This window comes from Hippocampus guttulatus, chromosome 18 (assembly GCF_054856545.1).
Source record: "Hippocampus guttulatus isolate MCC_2025c chromosome 18, RoL_Hgut_1.0, whole genome shotgun sequence".
In the NCBI taxonomy this organism is placed as follows: Eukaryota; Metazoa; Chordata; class Actinopteri; order Syngnathiformes; family Syngnathidae; genus Hippocampus; species Hippocampus guttulatus.
The window spans coordinates 7,876,087-7,892,800 of NC_141278.1; the positions used below are offsets into that span (position 1 = coordinate 7,876,087).

Below are 16,714 nucleotides of genomic sequence, written 5' to 3' on the forward strand. Positions count from 1 at the left end.
ATGTGAGGAGGAGGAAGGGCATGAGGGAGTGGAGATGAGTGTCGACCCCGATCCTCTTGATCCATATTCTCTTCCCTATGTAGAAGGGGAAGAATCAAATACCGACTGCGAAAGTTGTGAAGGGACCCTTCCTTTAGCTGAACCCCCCCCCTCTGCTGAGTCACATGTTGTTGGTCGAAAAGACTTTGACTCGAAGCGAGCGCAGGACTGTGAAAAAGAACACTGCTTCATCGATGATGACGAAGATGTTGTCCATTTGGATTCTGAAGATGAGAAAGACGAGATGAGTTTCCCCACTGACTCGGCTCTTGGTTACCCGCAAGAGTCGGACTCTAGCGGCATGCACACCTTCCAACCGGACAAAACAGCCACTAGTGAGGCTGACTGTGAAAAGGAAATACCAGCAGAAGTTGAGACAGACCAGGACAGCGGTGCATCGCTGCAATGCGATGCTCCATCTCCTCCGATTCCTGTGAATCCACTTGGCTCAGAGGAGACGGAGCAAGGAGTGGCGTTAAAAGATGTGTTTGAAGCTAACTTGGATCTTTTTGATCACTCGAATTTGGACAGCGGTGAGAGAGCTGTCGGGGATCACTCCCATGAGTCTCTTCACATGGTTGATGAAAACCCAGAAGTGTCCAAACATGATGTTGACGGTCAGACTTCCTGCCAGGATCCCTTGTTCCCATTTGATGGGATTTTCTTTGAGGCGGAGATGCAAAATTTGGACCCCACGAATGTGTCTGGACAAGTCGTGGACTTGGAAAGTCCAACGGACGTGAAAGCAAGTACCCCAAGATCAGCCTCTGTCTGTTCTCCCTCCCCTCGGCTAACAGAATCGTCTTGTAGTTTTCCTCGGTCCCTCTTTGAATCAGACTGTCTTTCACCCCCTGAGCTCACATATTCAACCCCTGTATCCTCTTCATCTCAGTGCCCCATTAAATCAGACTCCTGTTCGGCTGCCTCTAAAGATTCAGAGGCCTTTGTGATGTCAGATAGTTTTGTATACCTGGCAGTATCGGCACCTCCCCAGTTTTTAAACGAGTGCCCCCCATCCCCACTCGAAAGCTCAAATTCCCCAAGCCCGGGACTCGAAGCACCCTCCTGCTCAGGCCAAGACGAGAACGAGGAGGGCCCCGTCCTGTCCCCCGACAGCTTTGTTTATATGGCAGCACCTGAGCGGCCCAAGCCTGGCCCTTCGGAAGTCAGCTCGGCTTGCGAGGACATCCAAGATCTGGACTCGTATTCGGAAAGTACTCAGTCAGGGATGGATGGGGTAGAGTTCGTCTTGGGCTCCGTGACGGGAGACGACAGCGACTGGGAGTCTGACGGATCTGCTCTGGACTTCCCGGTGCTCATGTCCAACGAACCGATATGGGACCAACTGGAGCCGGGCCTGCTACAAGTTCTCTTTAGTCAGACAGAGACCAGCCCGGTGGAAGATGGGTCCCTGAGGGGATCCCCAGTGTGTCCCTCAGGAACCACCTTCACGGCAAGTGAGGGCTCTGAATCAGACAGTGGATCGGTGCAAGAATGTTCCGACATTGAAACACAGGAAGAGGTATGCCGTCATTTAAATGTCTTCTTCTTCAAAACGGGCTGAAGTTATGCAGACGCCGTCGTTGGCCGGCTGCGTTTGTGAGCGGGACAACTTTAAAACGATTGCAACTCGATGCTCGACACTTGTGCGTGGCAGTCCTCAAGTTGTATGTGCGTATTTAAGGTGGGCATTTGAGTGCGAGGTCGCCGCTAATCTGCGTTTAGTGGGGAGGGGTGCAAGTGTGTGAGTGCTCACAAGTTATTTTTGTATGTGAAGCTGAAAGCAGTGGCAGCCTGTTTGTTAGGTTCGTGTCAGCTTTGCGTTTTGCGTTGACTCTTTGCCGGAGTACACAATGCCTCGGGTGCTGGGCGTATCCCGAGTGTGCGTTTGCTGTCTGGATCATTGGAACAGGGTTTTTTTTTTTTTTTTAAATTTTATTTCATATTAAACCATTTTGAACTTTTTGTTAAAAAGTGTAAATGTGACGTGACACATTTAGGTTTTGCAAAGAGCAGTAGTCTAAGATAAGATAAGATAACCATTATATGTTTGTAATGAGTTGTTATGGCTGCCTTCTTTCTGCAGTATAGCATTTACAGCAGTATGCGGTCAGAGCTAAAAGTATTGTCCAATCTCTGAGCACCAAATTTGAACCATGTGACCTCTGAGATGCATCATACAATTAGATGTAACACGGGGCCAGGCGGGGCCTCGATGCTGAACCAGAGTGAAAAATTCTAGCGTTGATCTAATAAGTACAGGCTTCAAGTGGATCTTTCATCTGGCACCAATTCATTTTTCTTGTTTTGCTGTTGTTGTTGCATCATTCCCCAAAGTTCTGCTTGTCGTCTCTGACCTCGGCGGACTGTGACAAAATGTCTCTGTGGAGAAGCATCAGCTGTTGTTGCTCAACTTTAAAAAAAAAAAAAAAAGACGCTGAAATGGATGCTTCAAACAGTAATGGTGAACTTACCATGTCTTGTTTAAGTCGTCATGTTGTCTCTTTTCAGGCATGGCTTCTTCAGACTGTATTTGTGGGCAGACTTGAGATTGATGCCGCCAAATCCCATCTTGATTATTTTACTTTTTATTTTGTCTGGGTGTGTGTGTTTGTCAGAGGTGACATTGACGCCTGCCGTGTTATGAAGTCATTTTTAGGCCTCTTGTCAACTGACCCCCCCCCCCCCCTTTCAAGCACTCTCATCGACGCTTGGATGCTTTTGTTTATGAGATAAGAAGGTGAGAGCTAAACAGTGTGTGCCGCATGCGTGCGCATCATCTCTCCCATTAGCTTTTGATGCCAACATAAGAGCGAACGGCGCGCACGCTGGCAGACGTGCGCTCCAACAGAAAGGCTTTTGGATCGGGGGTGTCGCTCATTTAAAGGGCCAAGCGGGCTTTTGTGTGCCCCCGCAGACAAGACAGACTAGACAAGACAGATGGACCTAGCTTTAGCATGCTGTTTGATGGCTGGAGGGTGCAAGCGCACAGACGGGCTAACCTCAGATATGCTGTTGGACTCCTCAAGATTTGAAGCATCAAAACCGAATGGCCGCCGGGCGTCACATTTGTTCTCATTTTATTCACGATGGGTGGAAATATAGTTAGCTTTCAGCGGCAGGAAGGTGACAAATGGAATTGGTTCAACCATATTGACTCGTATATGAAAAATCCTGTGTGGAAGGCTTCTCAGAGCTGTAGTTATTTTGTCATTTGCTGACCCCAATTCAACAACAAAACAGGAAAAAAAAAGATTCATTGGTGCCTCAAGATAGAAAAAACCCCACTTGTTTCTCAAATCATCTTTTCTCATGAAATTATTTTAAATATTTAGTTTCGGCCTCACAAACATCAAACTGGGAACAGGTGTCTCTAGATGCGTGCTTCGTACATTTGTGTGTTTTTTTGATGCGCTAATTCAAGCAAGATGAATGCATGAAAGACACAGTCGGGAAAAATCAATCTCCCGATGGAGTTGAGTGAGCTGCAAACAGGAAAAAAAAAGATTTCACTTTTTGCATACCCTTTGCAAAAAACACAACACAAACATGCGGGCAAGACTTCAAAACGCAACCCGGGGAGAGAGGGCACACTTGTTTTATTGTTCCGAGCGTCGTTATCAGCGTGGCGTGACGTTGTCAAAGCCACGGCTTGTTTTCCTCTCGTCCTTACGGCAGGAAAGGATGGTGGGGGCTGCTGAAAGGCAGGAAGTGAGCGAAGGTGACCGGGCGGTGGGCAGGAAGTGAGGGGGAAAAAGGTTGAGGACAAACAGTCGGCGAAGCTGATAGCAGTGATGTTGTCGATCTGGGTTATGGAGAAAAAAAAGGGGGAGGGGGGGTGTCACTTTGTGGAATCATATGTGGTGGTGTTGGTGGTTACGGACGGCGAGGATGACAAAGACATGAGCAAGAAAAGATCAAGCATGGTGTCCGGGTTCTGATTCATTCAACACCTCACACGTCTACCTTTTGTATTAAACTACATAAATATGGTAATTCCATTTTTTATGGGGCTTCTTGATGAGCTGACACTTTGTGTTTCCAAGGTGTGTACCTGAGTAACATAACTGACTGCAGATGTGCAATTAGTCACACATAAACACACAAGGTCTTTTATTTATCCTTGATGATTCCATTGCATGCTATCTCGTCACGCAATGATCCTTGGTGTGTATTGGAAAGTACTGGCGCACACACACACACACACACACACACACGCAGTGTTTTAGTCCTACCGGTGGAACTCGATCAGTCAGGCAGTGATTTACAGTTTTTGCTTCAAAAGCAGACAGAAACCTGCAAGACTGTTGGATTTATTTGTTCTTTTTTTTTTTTTTACCCCAAAGAAATCCATGTGGAACTTTCCATCGCGCATAGATTTGACGATGTGCCTGTCGGAATTATCTTTGGGTTAAGTCACGAGAAGCTTGTTTTCATGCGAATGGTTGTGTTGTTTATGTCTGGTTTTTTTTTTTGGTTGTTTGTTTTTTGTTTTTGCTTGATTTTTATCAGCGCTCAACAAATCGGATTAGCGAGTTGGCTCACTTGGATATCCCCCCCCCCCCCCCCGACTGCAAGCGCAAACATGAGTCAGTTGTGGCAAGTGGCAATTAATCAATTTCTAACAAACTGATTTCCTCCTCCCTCTTATTCTTAGCAGGCCTATAATTCATTAGATCCTTTGAACGACAACATAAAATGACATTTTATTCCATCCATATCCTTTTTTTGTCCTTAGATTATTGGGGCACCTTGGACACTGCATTCCGGCCATGACTGCTCTGTACAGTCTCCCCCCGCCCCTTTCCTCACAATGAATAATAGACTCGTCCCTTATTTGGTATTTCCTCGTGTTTATTCAACAAAATAGTCGCCAGATATGACGTACTATCACTCGTTTGACAGTCTACTCTTGTATACAGGCGCTACTTAGATTCTACGTTGTCCTGTTTGGTGTCCACCAAATGTACACACACAGTTGTACATTTGTGCATATGTATTCAGGTATTTGTGGCCGACGCAATGGGTTCAAATGTTGGCGACTTATCTTTTTCCAGGGAGCCCTTTTACTCGCCTCCCGTCGACCAATAAACCCCTTCTATCGCCCCTCACCCCCACCCCCGTCCCCCCGTCTGTCTTCAGTGCGTCTGTCATTTCATAGGTGGCGTCTATACGCGGAGACATGATAGGGGTGCATGTGCAACCGTTTCCTATGTGGCAGTTGTCATTTCTTTCAGTGAAGCCGAGCGAGCCATTAACTCATTCAATCGCAGCCATTTTCACTGGAGCAACCCCCTCAATCGTTTTACTGGATTTTGACTGATCTTGCAAGGCCCACAGAATATTTGGTTCTAATGCTATATAAGCATAAAGTTTGGACTCTCTTCTTTCAGCAGGAAAAATATATATTTTTTTCCATTCTTCAGCAATCGGTATTACAAAATGTCTACGTTTCATAGAAATGGCGATTCCTGGGCAAAAAAACAGAGAAAAAGAGCTTTTTGTAAAAGCATGCGTTTCCGTCACGTGAGGCACCACTGCCACCTACTGGTCGCTTTTTTACATGATTTACAATGCAAACGGCTTATTCTCATTCACAGATTGCATCAGACCCTCCTCCTCTCGATGACGCAAAAAAAAAGACTTAGACGTACAAGTACGTCCTTGGTAGGCGGGGCCTAATTTTAAAAAGAAGTACAAGTACGTCTTGTGGAATGAAAGAGTTAATAGCCCCCAATTCGAGTCGTGTCACTTGACTCAAGTCGGACCCGAGTCGCCCGCCATTTAGTTGTAGGAATTTGGACTTGCTTGGCTACAACTTATTCATGACGTGACTGGAAAGTGCTGACTTCACTCGACTCTTTCTGTGTCGGAATCATCAGGCTCTGGAACGTGAGCAGGTGGACGGCGTTCAGGTCAAGCTGCAGCATGTCAACGCCGTAGGCCAGGGTCTGATCCAAAGCGCTGGCAAGAACACGGACACGCGGGCGCTGGAGCATGACCTGGACGAAACCAACCAGAGATGGAACTCACTCAACAAGAGGGTAACGAGAGAGTCCACGCAAGAAAAATTGCATACCAACCAACCTCCGGAAACAAAACTGTATCCGTGTGTTCCTACAGGTGGCCGAGAGGATCGCCCAGCTGCAGGAGGCCCTGTTGCATTGTGGGAAATTCCAGGACGCACTGGAGCCGCTCCTCAGCTGGCTGAGCGACACAGAGGAGCTGGTGGCCAATCAGAAGCCGCCGTCGGCTGAGTACCGAGTGGTCAAGGCCCAGATCCAAGAGCAGAAGGTACCAGGATCATAGTAAAAAAGAATCATACATGCATACAATTTAACACAATGTTCGTGCTCAAAGCCGTCACCATTGCTTGTTTTGATGATCATCGAGCAACCGCCAATGTATGTGAATAATCACAGGGTCATCGCAATTGCTCGTTGGTGATCATGACAAAAATTGGAAGATAATTGCACTTAGCAGACAGCCAATAAGGTCACTCTGATGGCAAAATTAACAATTGTATTGAACTTTTTTTTTTTTGCTATCAATCCTGCTAAAATCCACAAGGCATCCACATGACATTCCGTGATTGCTATCACGACGTGTTATTCCAACTGATCGTCCTTCATGAATTTGTTTCTCATTGATGTAATTGCTCAGCATTGAATGGAACTATTTGACCGGGCAAACAAGCACAGAACCACAATGGAGCAGTCGAGTAATGCTCTCATGTGTTTATCCAACATCCATTTCCTGTGTTTGTGACCTGGGGAGTGCGTTTGGATCTCAATCACATTTGTTTACACCCACCACTTGGACGATAGAGAGATGAGAATCCTTTCCTTCTTAATGAACACGGCGCTTGGTTTCTTACACTCTCCTATGTTGGCCGTCCAGCTTCTCCAGAGGCTGCTGGATGACCGGCGGCCCACAGTGGAGATGATCCGCGCCGAGGGCGAGCGCATCTCATCCACCGCTGACGCTCAGGACCGAGAGAAGATCCAGATGCAGCTGCAAAGTCTTGCCGAGAGATGGAGGGACCTCCTGGACAAGGCCAGCTCCAGGTACCGGCTCCAAGGCCTAATTGTGGGTTCCTCTCGTTTGTTTTTGAAGGCGACGCTTCAGAGAAGGCGTTTTTTTTTTGTTGTTGTTGTTGTTGTTTTGCTTTGGTGTCTGCGGCGAATAACTTGTTTGCAAGGTCATCACGCAAAGACACGCACCAGAAGGCAAAACAATTGCAAACGGGGTGGGCCATGCAACATCTGGTCGGCTTGTGATGAGCATGAAGTCTCTGGATTCTCTTGAAACACTCAAAATGCTGCGAAACAAAGAAAGGGCCTCTTGAAATTGGTTTGTTTTGTCATTGTTATTTTGAGACCAAATAAAGGGCCTATTTAGAAGGCCTTTCAATATTACAAAAGGGTACCACCTTTCACCCATTTATTTGTTTTTTCAAATCAGCCCCCGAAGCTAGTTCCGCTTTGCAATATGAAATGTGGTAGGCATGTGTATCACAAAACCCCCCAAAAAGGTGTCCGGAAGCCATGCCTGAAAAGACACAGACAGAACGTTCAGACGTTTTGCCTTGAATCAACCATTTGGGCTAATTTCGTCTGTTTCCAGTCATTCTTCAGGACTCTCTCCGAAAAGCTTTTGTCCGATTGCTCTCAAATGTGGCGCAACCGTACGAGACAGATGGATGTTTTTAAATTGCCAATCGTTTTAATGCTCAGCATTGCGTCTGGGCGGACCGCGGTTGGCAAAGTTTGAGTACCCGTCATAAAACGGAACAATCAACCAACTTTGGTTTTTAAAAATTCAGCCCCTGTAGCCAGTTTTACTTGGCACTGTGAAACTTTGTAAACACGTCCGTTATGAGTAGACAGAGTTAACTTTTTTTATTTAGCATTGTCTTTTGCCCAGTTTTTTGTCTCCTTTAGCTCCTTTTGTATTCAAGAAGTTGAACAAATTACTTTCTTCAGGCTTGTGATTGACTAGAATGGCCTCCTAATCGGGGGTTATTGCGCCACGTGTTGCTCTGACACCTACTTAACACCTTCTAATTGCCTCAGAACATAAAAATAAGTTGGCTCTTGTTGTGTCGACGGTTATCTTATGCGCACACACTTCAACCGTTTCTGAAACAGCTGGAGGCCAATAAAAATGCCCATAAAAATCCTCTCCCCCATCTTTCGGCGTCAGGCAAAGGCAGTTGGAAGAGCTGCAGGTGTTGGCGCTCCACTTCCACGAGGCTCTGGAGCCGCTTGGCGAATGGCTGAGTGCCACCGAGAGGCGCGTAAGCTCCGCAGAGCCTATGGGAACCCAGACGGCCAAGATCAGCCAGCAGATTGTCAAACACAAGGTACCGCTGGACAAAACACTCCTGAGAATGCTCCAAAGTGGTTTTCACAACAGAGCCAGGGTGACATGTGAAAATGGCTGACACACACACAAACCTCGTATATGTTGTTCATCATTCTTAAAACAGTAACGGCCTTAAAGGTTGAGTATATCAGTGTGTTCGTTCATACTTCATACAGCCAGAATAAATGAAAAAATGTAACCATGCCTGCTTTTGGCTGTAACTCTTAGATGGCTAGCTAGGTAGAAAGCTAGCTAAATTGAAGTTCAAGCTACTTCTTAATTCTTAAACTTATCTCGGGGCGGCGTTAGATTGCCACAGCGGCAAATTTCACATATGAACACTCATAAATTATATAGTACAACCAAAATACTAACAAAAATGGCAACAATGAGGGGGGATTAAAATTCAAATATAGTCTAAACAATACAAATCTGAAGATCAAAGTGTTGAATGGTGATTGAGATATATGTATATACGTTACGGATAAATACAATAGAATTAGGATACACCGAGTCTATGAAAAAAAATAGAATAAAGAGGAACATAAGCCATAAAACTTCATATACATTGGTTTCCCATTTGTGGGCTTTAAATTATACTTTATATATTGTTGTGTGTTATTTTTCATTCATCATTATGATTTTCAGTTTTATGATTTTTCATCTGCATGCTCATTTGTTTGTCTCCATCTTTTGTTCTCTTTTCCATTACCTATCCCCTTCCATCAAACACACACACACACACACACACACATACAAAACCCTCCCAGGCCATCCAAGATGACGTGTGCGGCCGCGAGTCCGACGTGGCCCGCCTGCATTCCCTTAGCCAATCGCTGGCTCCGCTCAGCAGCGCATCAGACCGTGATTGGCTGGGCGATCGGGTGGAGGCGGTGCAATCGGGCCACGCCCAGCTTTCTGAGTGGTGTGCACGGCGGGCGGCGCTGCTGGAGCAAGCGCTGGCCAACGCTCGTCTTTTTGGAGAGGACGAGGTGGAGGTTCTCAACTGGTTGGCTGAAGTGGGCCAGCGGCTGGCGCTGGTTTCGGTGCACTGTTACCGGGCTGACGCGCTGGCCGAGCAGCACAAGCACGCGCTGGTACGACCGCGACGGGCAGAGAAAAATATAGCAGCCGGAGTAACATTGCAAAAATTGGACTTTAAAAAAACAACAACAAAAAAAAGGAATAAAGTAATGGCCGAAGAGTATACAGTGTTACTGAAAAACTCATTCAATTCCAAAGACGTTTTTAAACGTCTTTTCAGACTTGGTCCAGAATTGACTGGTACTGAATGAGTTAATTCAGTGATATGCGGGGGGCCCTCTTGTGGTATGCGAAAGAATGACTTAATTCAATGTTGAAATTTTATGTGAGCGTCTTATTTTAAATCCATTATATTACATGAATTAAATTCAGGTCTGTTGTATTTAGCTTTAATGTATAAAACTATACATTTACATCTAATCTTTAGGAGCTGTTTTTTTCCTAAACAATGTAATCAAATATTGCTGATGATTCAGTCTTTTATTATCAAAGTGGCAGTTTTACACAATATAGATGTAAAGGACCTTTTTTGTCCTTCAGTCTCTAAACGAGGAGATTGTAAGCAGGAAGAAGACAGTGGACCAGGCCATCAAGAACGGACAAGCACTACTCAAGCAGACCACAGGTAGGTGTCCGATGGTTTTCGCATATCCAGTCCTTCAGTGGTTCTTGGTTCTTTCTGCAGTCCTTGGTTCCCCAAACCTTTCGTTAGCTCTTGGTTTTGTTGGTCTTCGCTGATCCAAACCTTAAATAGTTGTTGGTTCTGGTTAACCTGACTGCCCAGCTGGTCTTCCTCCCACAGGTGAAGAGGTCCTGCTGATCCAGGAGAAGCTCGACGGCATCAAATCTCGCTACGCCGAGATGACCGCGGGCAGCAGCAAAGCGCTGCGCACGCTGGAGCAGGCGCTGCAGCTGGCCACGCGATTCGCCGCCGCCCACCAGGACCTCAACCAATGGCTCGACACCGTGGAAGCAGAGCTCAACGATGTGGAGCCCGACGCCTCGCTCGCCTACCAGGAACGACAGAAGGTAGCGTTTCTCAATTACAAGATTACGTTGTGTCTTATCATTTTTTTTCTTTGTATTTATTGATATTGTCGTCTGATTTTGTAGGAGTTGAAGAAAGTGTCAGCTGAGAAGCGGCTGGTGTTGGACACCGTCAATGAGGTGGGCAGCGCCCTGCTGGATCTAGTGCCCTGGCGAGCCCGCGAGGGCCTGGACCGACTGGTCGCTGACGCCAACCAGCGCTACAGACAGGCGGACGACACCATCACACAGCGGGTGCAGCTCGTGCAGGCCGCCATCCAGAGGTCGCAGCAGGTAGTGCGGTCTCAACTGCCACACAGTTACTTGCGCTGGAATATTTCTACTTCTTCCACTTGTTTCTAGTTCTTATCACCTTATCGTGTTTTTACTTCGACACGGCTGTCCCCGCATTCCTTTGTGATCACAGTTCGAAGAGGCGGTGGACGCAGAGCTGGCCTGGGTTAGCGAGATGGAGCGCAAGTTAGCATCGCTGGGCCCGCTGAGCCTGGAGCCTGATGTGACGGTGGCCCAGCTTCAGGTCCAGAAGGCCTTCAACATCGACATCATCCGCCACAAGGACACCGTGGACCAGCTGCTCTCCACCAGGGACGACATTCTGGAGACTTGCAGTGAAACCCAGAAGGATGCCCTGAAGGTAGCTTATAATTCACATCAATTATAAGCTAGACCAGTGGTTCTACAACTTTTTACACCAAGCACCAGTGCAAAAAAACAAAACAAAACTTAAATCTATGTGTATATAGCACAGGGGTGGGCAATTATTTTCCCGGGGGGGCCAAATGAGAAGCAGAAAATATTGTGGAGGGCCGCGCCAAAAGTTAGAAATAGAAATAGAAAATAAAGAAGATAGCACAATGTCTTTGTATGCAAGTAATAATGTAACATTCTCCTCCACCATCACACTCAGCACCGGTTCTCCTCAAGGATGTGGACTGAACCCCCTGTTGTTCACGCTCTACACATTTGACTGCTCTCCGACTCTTATTAGCGGTCCAGTTTGCGGAAAGTTTTTAACATGATAACAATCAAACCATTCTAGGAAATGTTCATTTACTCGAGCCACAAGCAATTCACTCTGAGCATGGAAATTGCCAGAATCGGACTGAGTCAGAATCGCTTCCTTGGTTTTCAGTCTCGTATATTTGAGTCTTTCCGACGCCAGGCGTCTCCTGAATGTTTCGTACTTTGTTACCCGCTTCATTTAATCATACATATCACTTTCCCTTCCATGGTCATTACTCTCAACCTCTTTCTTCGTCTTCCCCTCCCTCCCTGTGCTCTGCAACTTGAAGTAACTGTGCCACCTGGTGTTGAAATACCTGTCATTACAAGTCCAAACGAAATGAATGCAATCAAACCTTAATTGTGCACCAATCTTCGGCGGGCCGGATTAAAAAGACCAACGGGCCGGATCCGGCCCGCGGGCCGTAGTTTGCCCACCCCTGATATAGCACATGTAGTAGATTGAAAGAGTGTTTAAGTCACCTTGAAGTCACCGTTACTTTAAAAAAAATAATACATTGAAAAAACGTTTTCATTCCTATGGTACACATTCTTCTCCTTCAGGTGAAGACCGACTCGTTGAGTGCCCGCTACGACGCTGTCAACCAGAGCCACAGCGGGCGCTTTGCGGCGCTAGAGCAGGCTCAGGTGCTGGTGGCCCGCTTCTGGGAGACCTACGAGGAACTGGAGCCGTGGCTGGGTGAGACGGAGACCCTCATTGGGCAGCTGCCGCCACCCGCCATCGACACGGACACCCTGCGCTTGCAGCAGGACCAGATGAGGGTAAAAACATCTAATTCCAATCATAACGGGAAGAACTATTTTGAATAGTACCCCGTTTACGTTTCCACCATTATAACGTTCACTTTTCAAAGTCCCGATTTTACATCATTCATTTTCCATTTGCCGAGTTTGCTTAACGACCAGATTTTTCCCCCCAAAATCGTGAAAAGGCCTTTTTTTGTATTTCTATGTTGACGTTCAGCTGCTGAGAGAGTCCATCGCCGAGCACAAGCCGCACATCGACAAGCTACTGAAGATCGGACCCCCGCTGGCCGAGCTGAGCGCCACCGAGGGCCCGCGGGTGACGCAATGCTACGCCGAAGCCGAGCGCCGCTACCTGGCAATTAAGGAGCAGGTGAAGAGTCGCGCGGCGCTGCTGGACGAGGCCGTGTCGCAATCCGCTCAGGTAGGACAAATCTCGAGAGAAGTGTGACCGCTCAACAGCACGACTGTGGTTTTTTTTGGGGTGATTGTGATCAAGACTTGAATGTGTTGTTCTATTTTGCTTGAGCTCATAAGTTGCTGCCAGAGGTGGGTTTGACAATTTTAGAACTTGCTCGGCTAAGACATTTAAATAGTGGCGTGTAGACTTTTTCTCTTCGCCTATGACATATGGGAGTGATTCCCACCTCCGGTTGCCGCTGTCCATTTTTTTTGCACTGTGGAGGCATGTGTCCAATTTAACTGGTTGTGTTGTTTCTCCACCCTCCATCCAACCTCCATTTGTCTGTCCGTCCATCCACCTCCACTGTGTCCTAAACCTCCTTGTCTGTCCTGTAACCATACCGTCTCCCAACACGTCCTTTTGTCCCGTCCGCCACGCCGTCACGCCCCGTCGGTTGTGTGTTGTCGCCGCATGTCACCACCACCACTTTTCTCCATGGTCACTGCTCACTGCTGTCGCCCAGCTGGTGGAGGTAAGACGGACTGCTTCCTTCTTGCACGCCTTCTCCTGCAGAAAAATTGGTTGACTTAGCCCAAGTATTTAGTGTTTGTCCTAGTTTATACAGTATTCTTCTGTGTGTGACTTAGTTGTACAATCTGATGGAAATCCACAGCAATGGATTTAATGCTTTTGATTGATTTTAGAAAAAAAAATCTAATCAAGATTTTACTGCATTGTTTAAACAAAAGGTGTAAAGTGTGAGGCTCAGAGCTAAACTCTTTTCTATTTTACCAACCCGATGTTGTAAATATTGAAGATTCAGATGGGATTTGTTTTAAATGGACTTTTAGAAGGCAGAAAATGTCAAAGAAGGTGTCATTTGCAAAATGAATCAATATGATTTCATTATGTGAGTAGAATGTTAGCTGGACAGATCGAAACATTAAACGTAGGACTTAGCTTTAACTTCTTTTTAAAAGGCAGAACATGGCAAATAAAGCATTCAACTTCGTTACTTAAACCAAAAGGGGCAACAGAGTCAATTTAGCTAAATCCCCAAATCCTTCCAGTTCCACGATAAGATGGACCCTCTTCTGGAGACCTTGGAGGCGGCCGTGCAGCGCCTACGTCAGCCGCCTCCAGTGGCGGCCGAGGTGGAAAAGATCCGCGAGCAGTTGGCCGAGCACCGGGCGCAGGGTCTGGAGCTGGACAAACTGCTGCCCAGCTTCTCCGCCCTCTGCGCCCGAGGAGAGGAACTCATCAGCCGGGCGGCCCACGATGATCCAGCTGCCCAGGGTGAGTGAGGACCTCCGGGAAGGTGCAAACTACGAAGGAGCCCACTTGGTTCGGTTGTGTATGTGGGAAAAGCTACAAATAGTGAAAATATGTAAAGAACTGACACCCCTCCAAAGGGGTTCGGAATTTTTTTTCAATCACCACCGTTAAATTTGAAAACAGAGCATCATAAAACATCAAGTATCAAGTACAACTTCATTGTCAAATGTGCTGTATGTGCATACAGCACAGATGAAATTTCCTCCCTCTTAAAAAGACAACAGACAACAAGAGGAGTCGCTGCGGGTGCCCGCGCCGCCATCAAAAGAACACTTCACATAAAATGACAAAATAATACAACGCAACACATAAAACAGTCGTGCCATCTTCACCACTTCAACACCACTCTTGTAGCATGTACACAATCATTAGCCTATGCTCCATAAATGACTATATTCAGTAAACAAACTACCGTCAAGAGGCTCAACAAGATTATTAGTTAGCATGCTAACCTGAATAACAAATTAGCAAAGCTGACAAAATCATGAAGGCTTAGTTGATACTTATTAATGATGCCGATTGTGAAATCATTCTCTGAGATGATCTCTTCTACCCCCCCGCCCTCCACCCCCAATGGCCCCACCAGCCGTTCATTCTCGCCTACTGCGCCTGCGCTCATTGTGGGACGAGATTCGCCAGCATGCCGAGGAGCGCGAGAGCAAACTCAACGACGTGCTAGACCTGGCCAGCAAGTTCTGGGCAGACATGGCGGCGTTGTTGAGCACGCTGCGCGACTCGCAGGACATCGTCAAGGAGTTGGAGGACCCTGGCGTGGACCCCTCGCTCATCAAGCAGCAGATCGAGGCCGCCGAGGTAGGAGAATGTACAGTAGGCACTCCTTACCAGCAGAGGCGCTGTGGTGCATAAAAAGGAAAGATGAATCTTTGATTTGAGTGTGTTTAACAGTTTTTGACTTCTCCTGTATCCAGTATGGAAGGAAAGTCCTCTAATTCAAAAGATTATTATATATATTTTTTTAATTGACAAATGTTTGCCCGGTCCAGGCCATCAAGGCGGAGACTGACGGCCTGAGGGAGGAACTGGAGTTTGTCAGGACCCTCGGGGCCGACCTCATCTTCGCCTGCGGAGAAACCGAGAAACCCGAAGTTAAGAAGACCATTGACGAGGTGAATCGCCAACATTTTGTTCACAGCGCCGCACGGAAGAGTCAGTGCGAAAATTCAAAAAGGACTTGAACACTAGACCCTTTTGATACTTTGAAGTGATGCACCCATATGCTTATTTTTTTTTCTTTGCAACTCCTCAGATGAACGGCGCTTGGGAAGGTCTGAACCGGACGTGGCGAGAAAGGATGGAGAGGCTGGATGAGGCCATGAGCGCCTCCGTGCAGTACCAGGATTCACTGCAGGTGACTGAAAACGCTCAGATGACATCATGAAATTCCTGTTCTAAAGTGTCGTTTTTGAAGCCAACGCCAATGATGCTGGTCGTGATGACTGTGTGTATTTTGCAGTCAATGTTCGATTACTTGGACAACGCGGTGATCAAACTGTGCGAAATGACAACAGTGGGCACTGACCTGGGAACAGTCAAACATCAGATTGAGGAGCTCAAGGTAGGCATCGTGTTATATCATTTCCGAACTCGGTATGAGGTCTTTAAAATGTGAATCAATTAAACTTAATGCACCTGCTATGAATCCAGTGAGGGTCCTCAAAAAAGTGAATTTAATTGCCTATGTTAATAGTTTGAAGACTCCTAGTTGTAAAAGTAGGGCCCCAACTGACTAAATCTGCCTTTCGTGGCGTTTCCATCGAGCAGCAGTACAAAGTGGACGTGTACCAGCAGCAGATCGACATGGAGAAGCTGTGCCACCAGGGGGAGCTGCTGTTGAAAAAAGTTTCAGACCAGACAGACCGCGATATGATCCAGGAGCCGCTGACGGAGCTGCGCCACCTGTGGGACAATTTGGGGGACAAGATCACCCAGAGACAGGTATGGGGACCACTCATGATGATGATCATCATCGTCGTCCAACAAGGTGACTTTCACGTCAGAGAAGCTGCTTTTACTGCCACCTAAACTGTTTTATCCTCACCGCAGCACAAGCTGGAGGCTGCACTGCTGGCCCTGGGTCAGTTCCAGCACGCCCTTTCTGAACTGCAGGCCTGGCTGAGCCACACATACACCACCCTGGACACCCAGCGACCAATCAGCTCAGACCCCAAGGCCATCGAAATCGAACTGGCCAAACATCATGTACGTTCCTCTCCTGATTATTACTATTATTTTTTTTTTCCTAAGAGTAGCAATGAGCAATTCATTTGGATGAAAATTAATTTGTTACAATGACTTTCTTTTCGTTAGCTCAAAGCACGTCACTGCTGCTTTGCATTTCTAACACGAACAACATGACTATGACCAGAGTGGCGTTAAAAAGCTCAGTCGGTGCTGACACCGCAGCAACTTTTCCGACCCCACCAACATTTATTTTTCAAAGCAACTTTACTTGCTCGCTATCTCACTCGCTTGACCAGGCCCTGCCTTTTTCTCGGCATTCACTCTCAAAGTCACAGACACTACAGTGGAATTCGAGGATGGCCATCCCAAGTGGTCAAAAATATTACCTGCACTTCGCGTGCACGTAATTGTTTTACAAAAATCAATATTTATATAATTAATTGATGGATCATCGGTACAGTACTTCAGTCTCGAATGAAACTGTTTCAAATATCGTTATGCATCAACAGA

At 46.8% G+C, this 16,714-nt stretch overlaps 1 protein-coding gene across 1 annotated transcript in view; it reads left to right on the plus strand.

The window, feature by feature from the left end:
- macf1a (microtubule actin crosslinking factor 1a) overlaps positions 1–16,714 on the plus strand; it is a 74,782-nt gene that overhangs the window by 44,451 nt on the left and 13,617 nt on the right. Inside the window, exons 59-76 of the mRNA XM_086136148.1 lie at positions 5,922–6,083; positions 6,163–6,333; positions 6,940–7,106; positions 8,245–8,404; positions 9,177–9,503; positions 9,991–10,075; positions 10,253–10,479; positions 10,564–10,770; positions 10,904–11,131; positions 12,064–12,282; positions 12,485–12,688; positions 13,738–13,963; positions 14,589–14,815; positions 15,007–15,129; positions 15,270–15,371; positions 15,477–15,578; positions 15,785–15,958; positions 16,067–16,222. Coding sequence (XP_085992274.1) covers positions 5,922–6,083; positions 6,163–6,333; positions 6,940–7,106; positions 8,245–8,404; positions 9,177–9,503; positions 9,991–10,075; positions 10,253–10,479; positions 10,564–10,770; positions 10,904–11,131; positions 12,064–12,282; positions 12,485–12,688; positions 13,738–13,963; positions 14,589–14,815; positions 15,007–15,129; positions 15,270–15,371; positions 15,477–15,578; positions 15,785–15,958; positions 16,067–16,222 — 3,267 coding nt within the window. The remainder of the gene's footprint in view (positions 1–5,921; positions 6,084–6,162; positions 6,334–6,939; positions 7,107–8,244; positions 8,405–9,176; positions 9,504–9,990; positions 10,076–10,252; positions 10,480–10,563; positions 10,771–10,903; positions 11,132–12,063; positions 12,283–12,484; positions 12,689–13,737; positions 13,964–14,588; positions 14,816–15,006; positions 15,130–15,269; positions 15,372–15,476; positions 15,579–15,784; positions 15,959–16,066; positions 16,223–16,714) is intronic.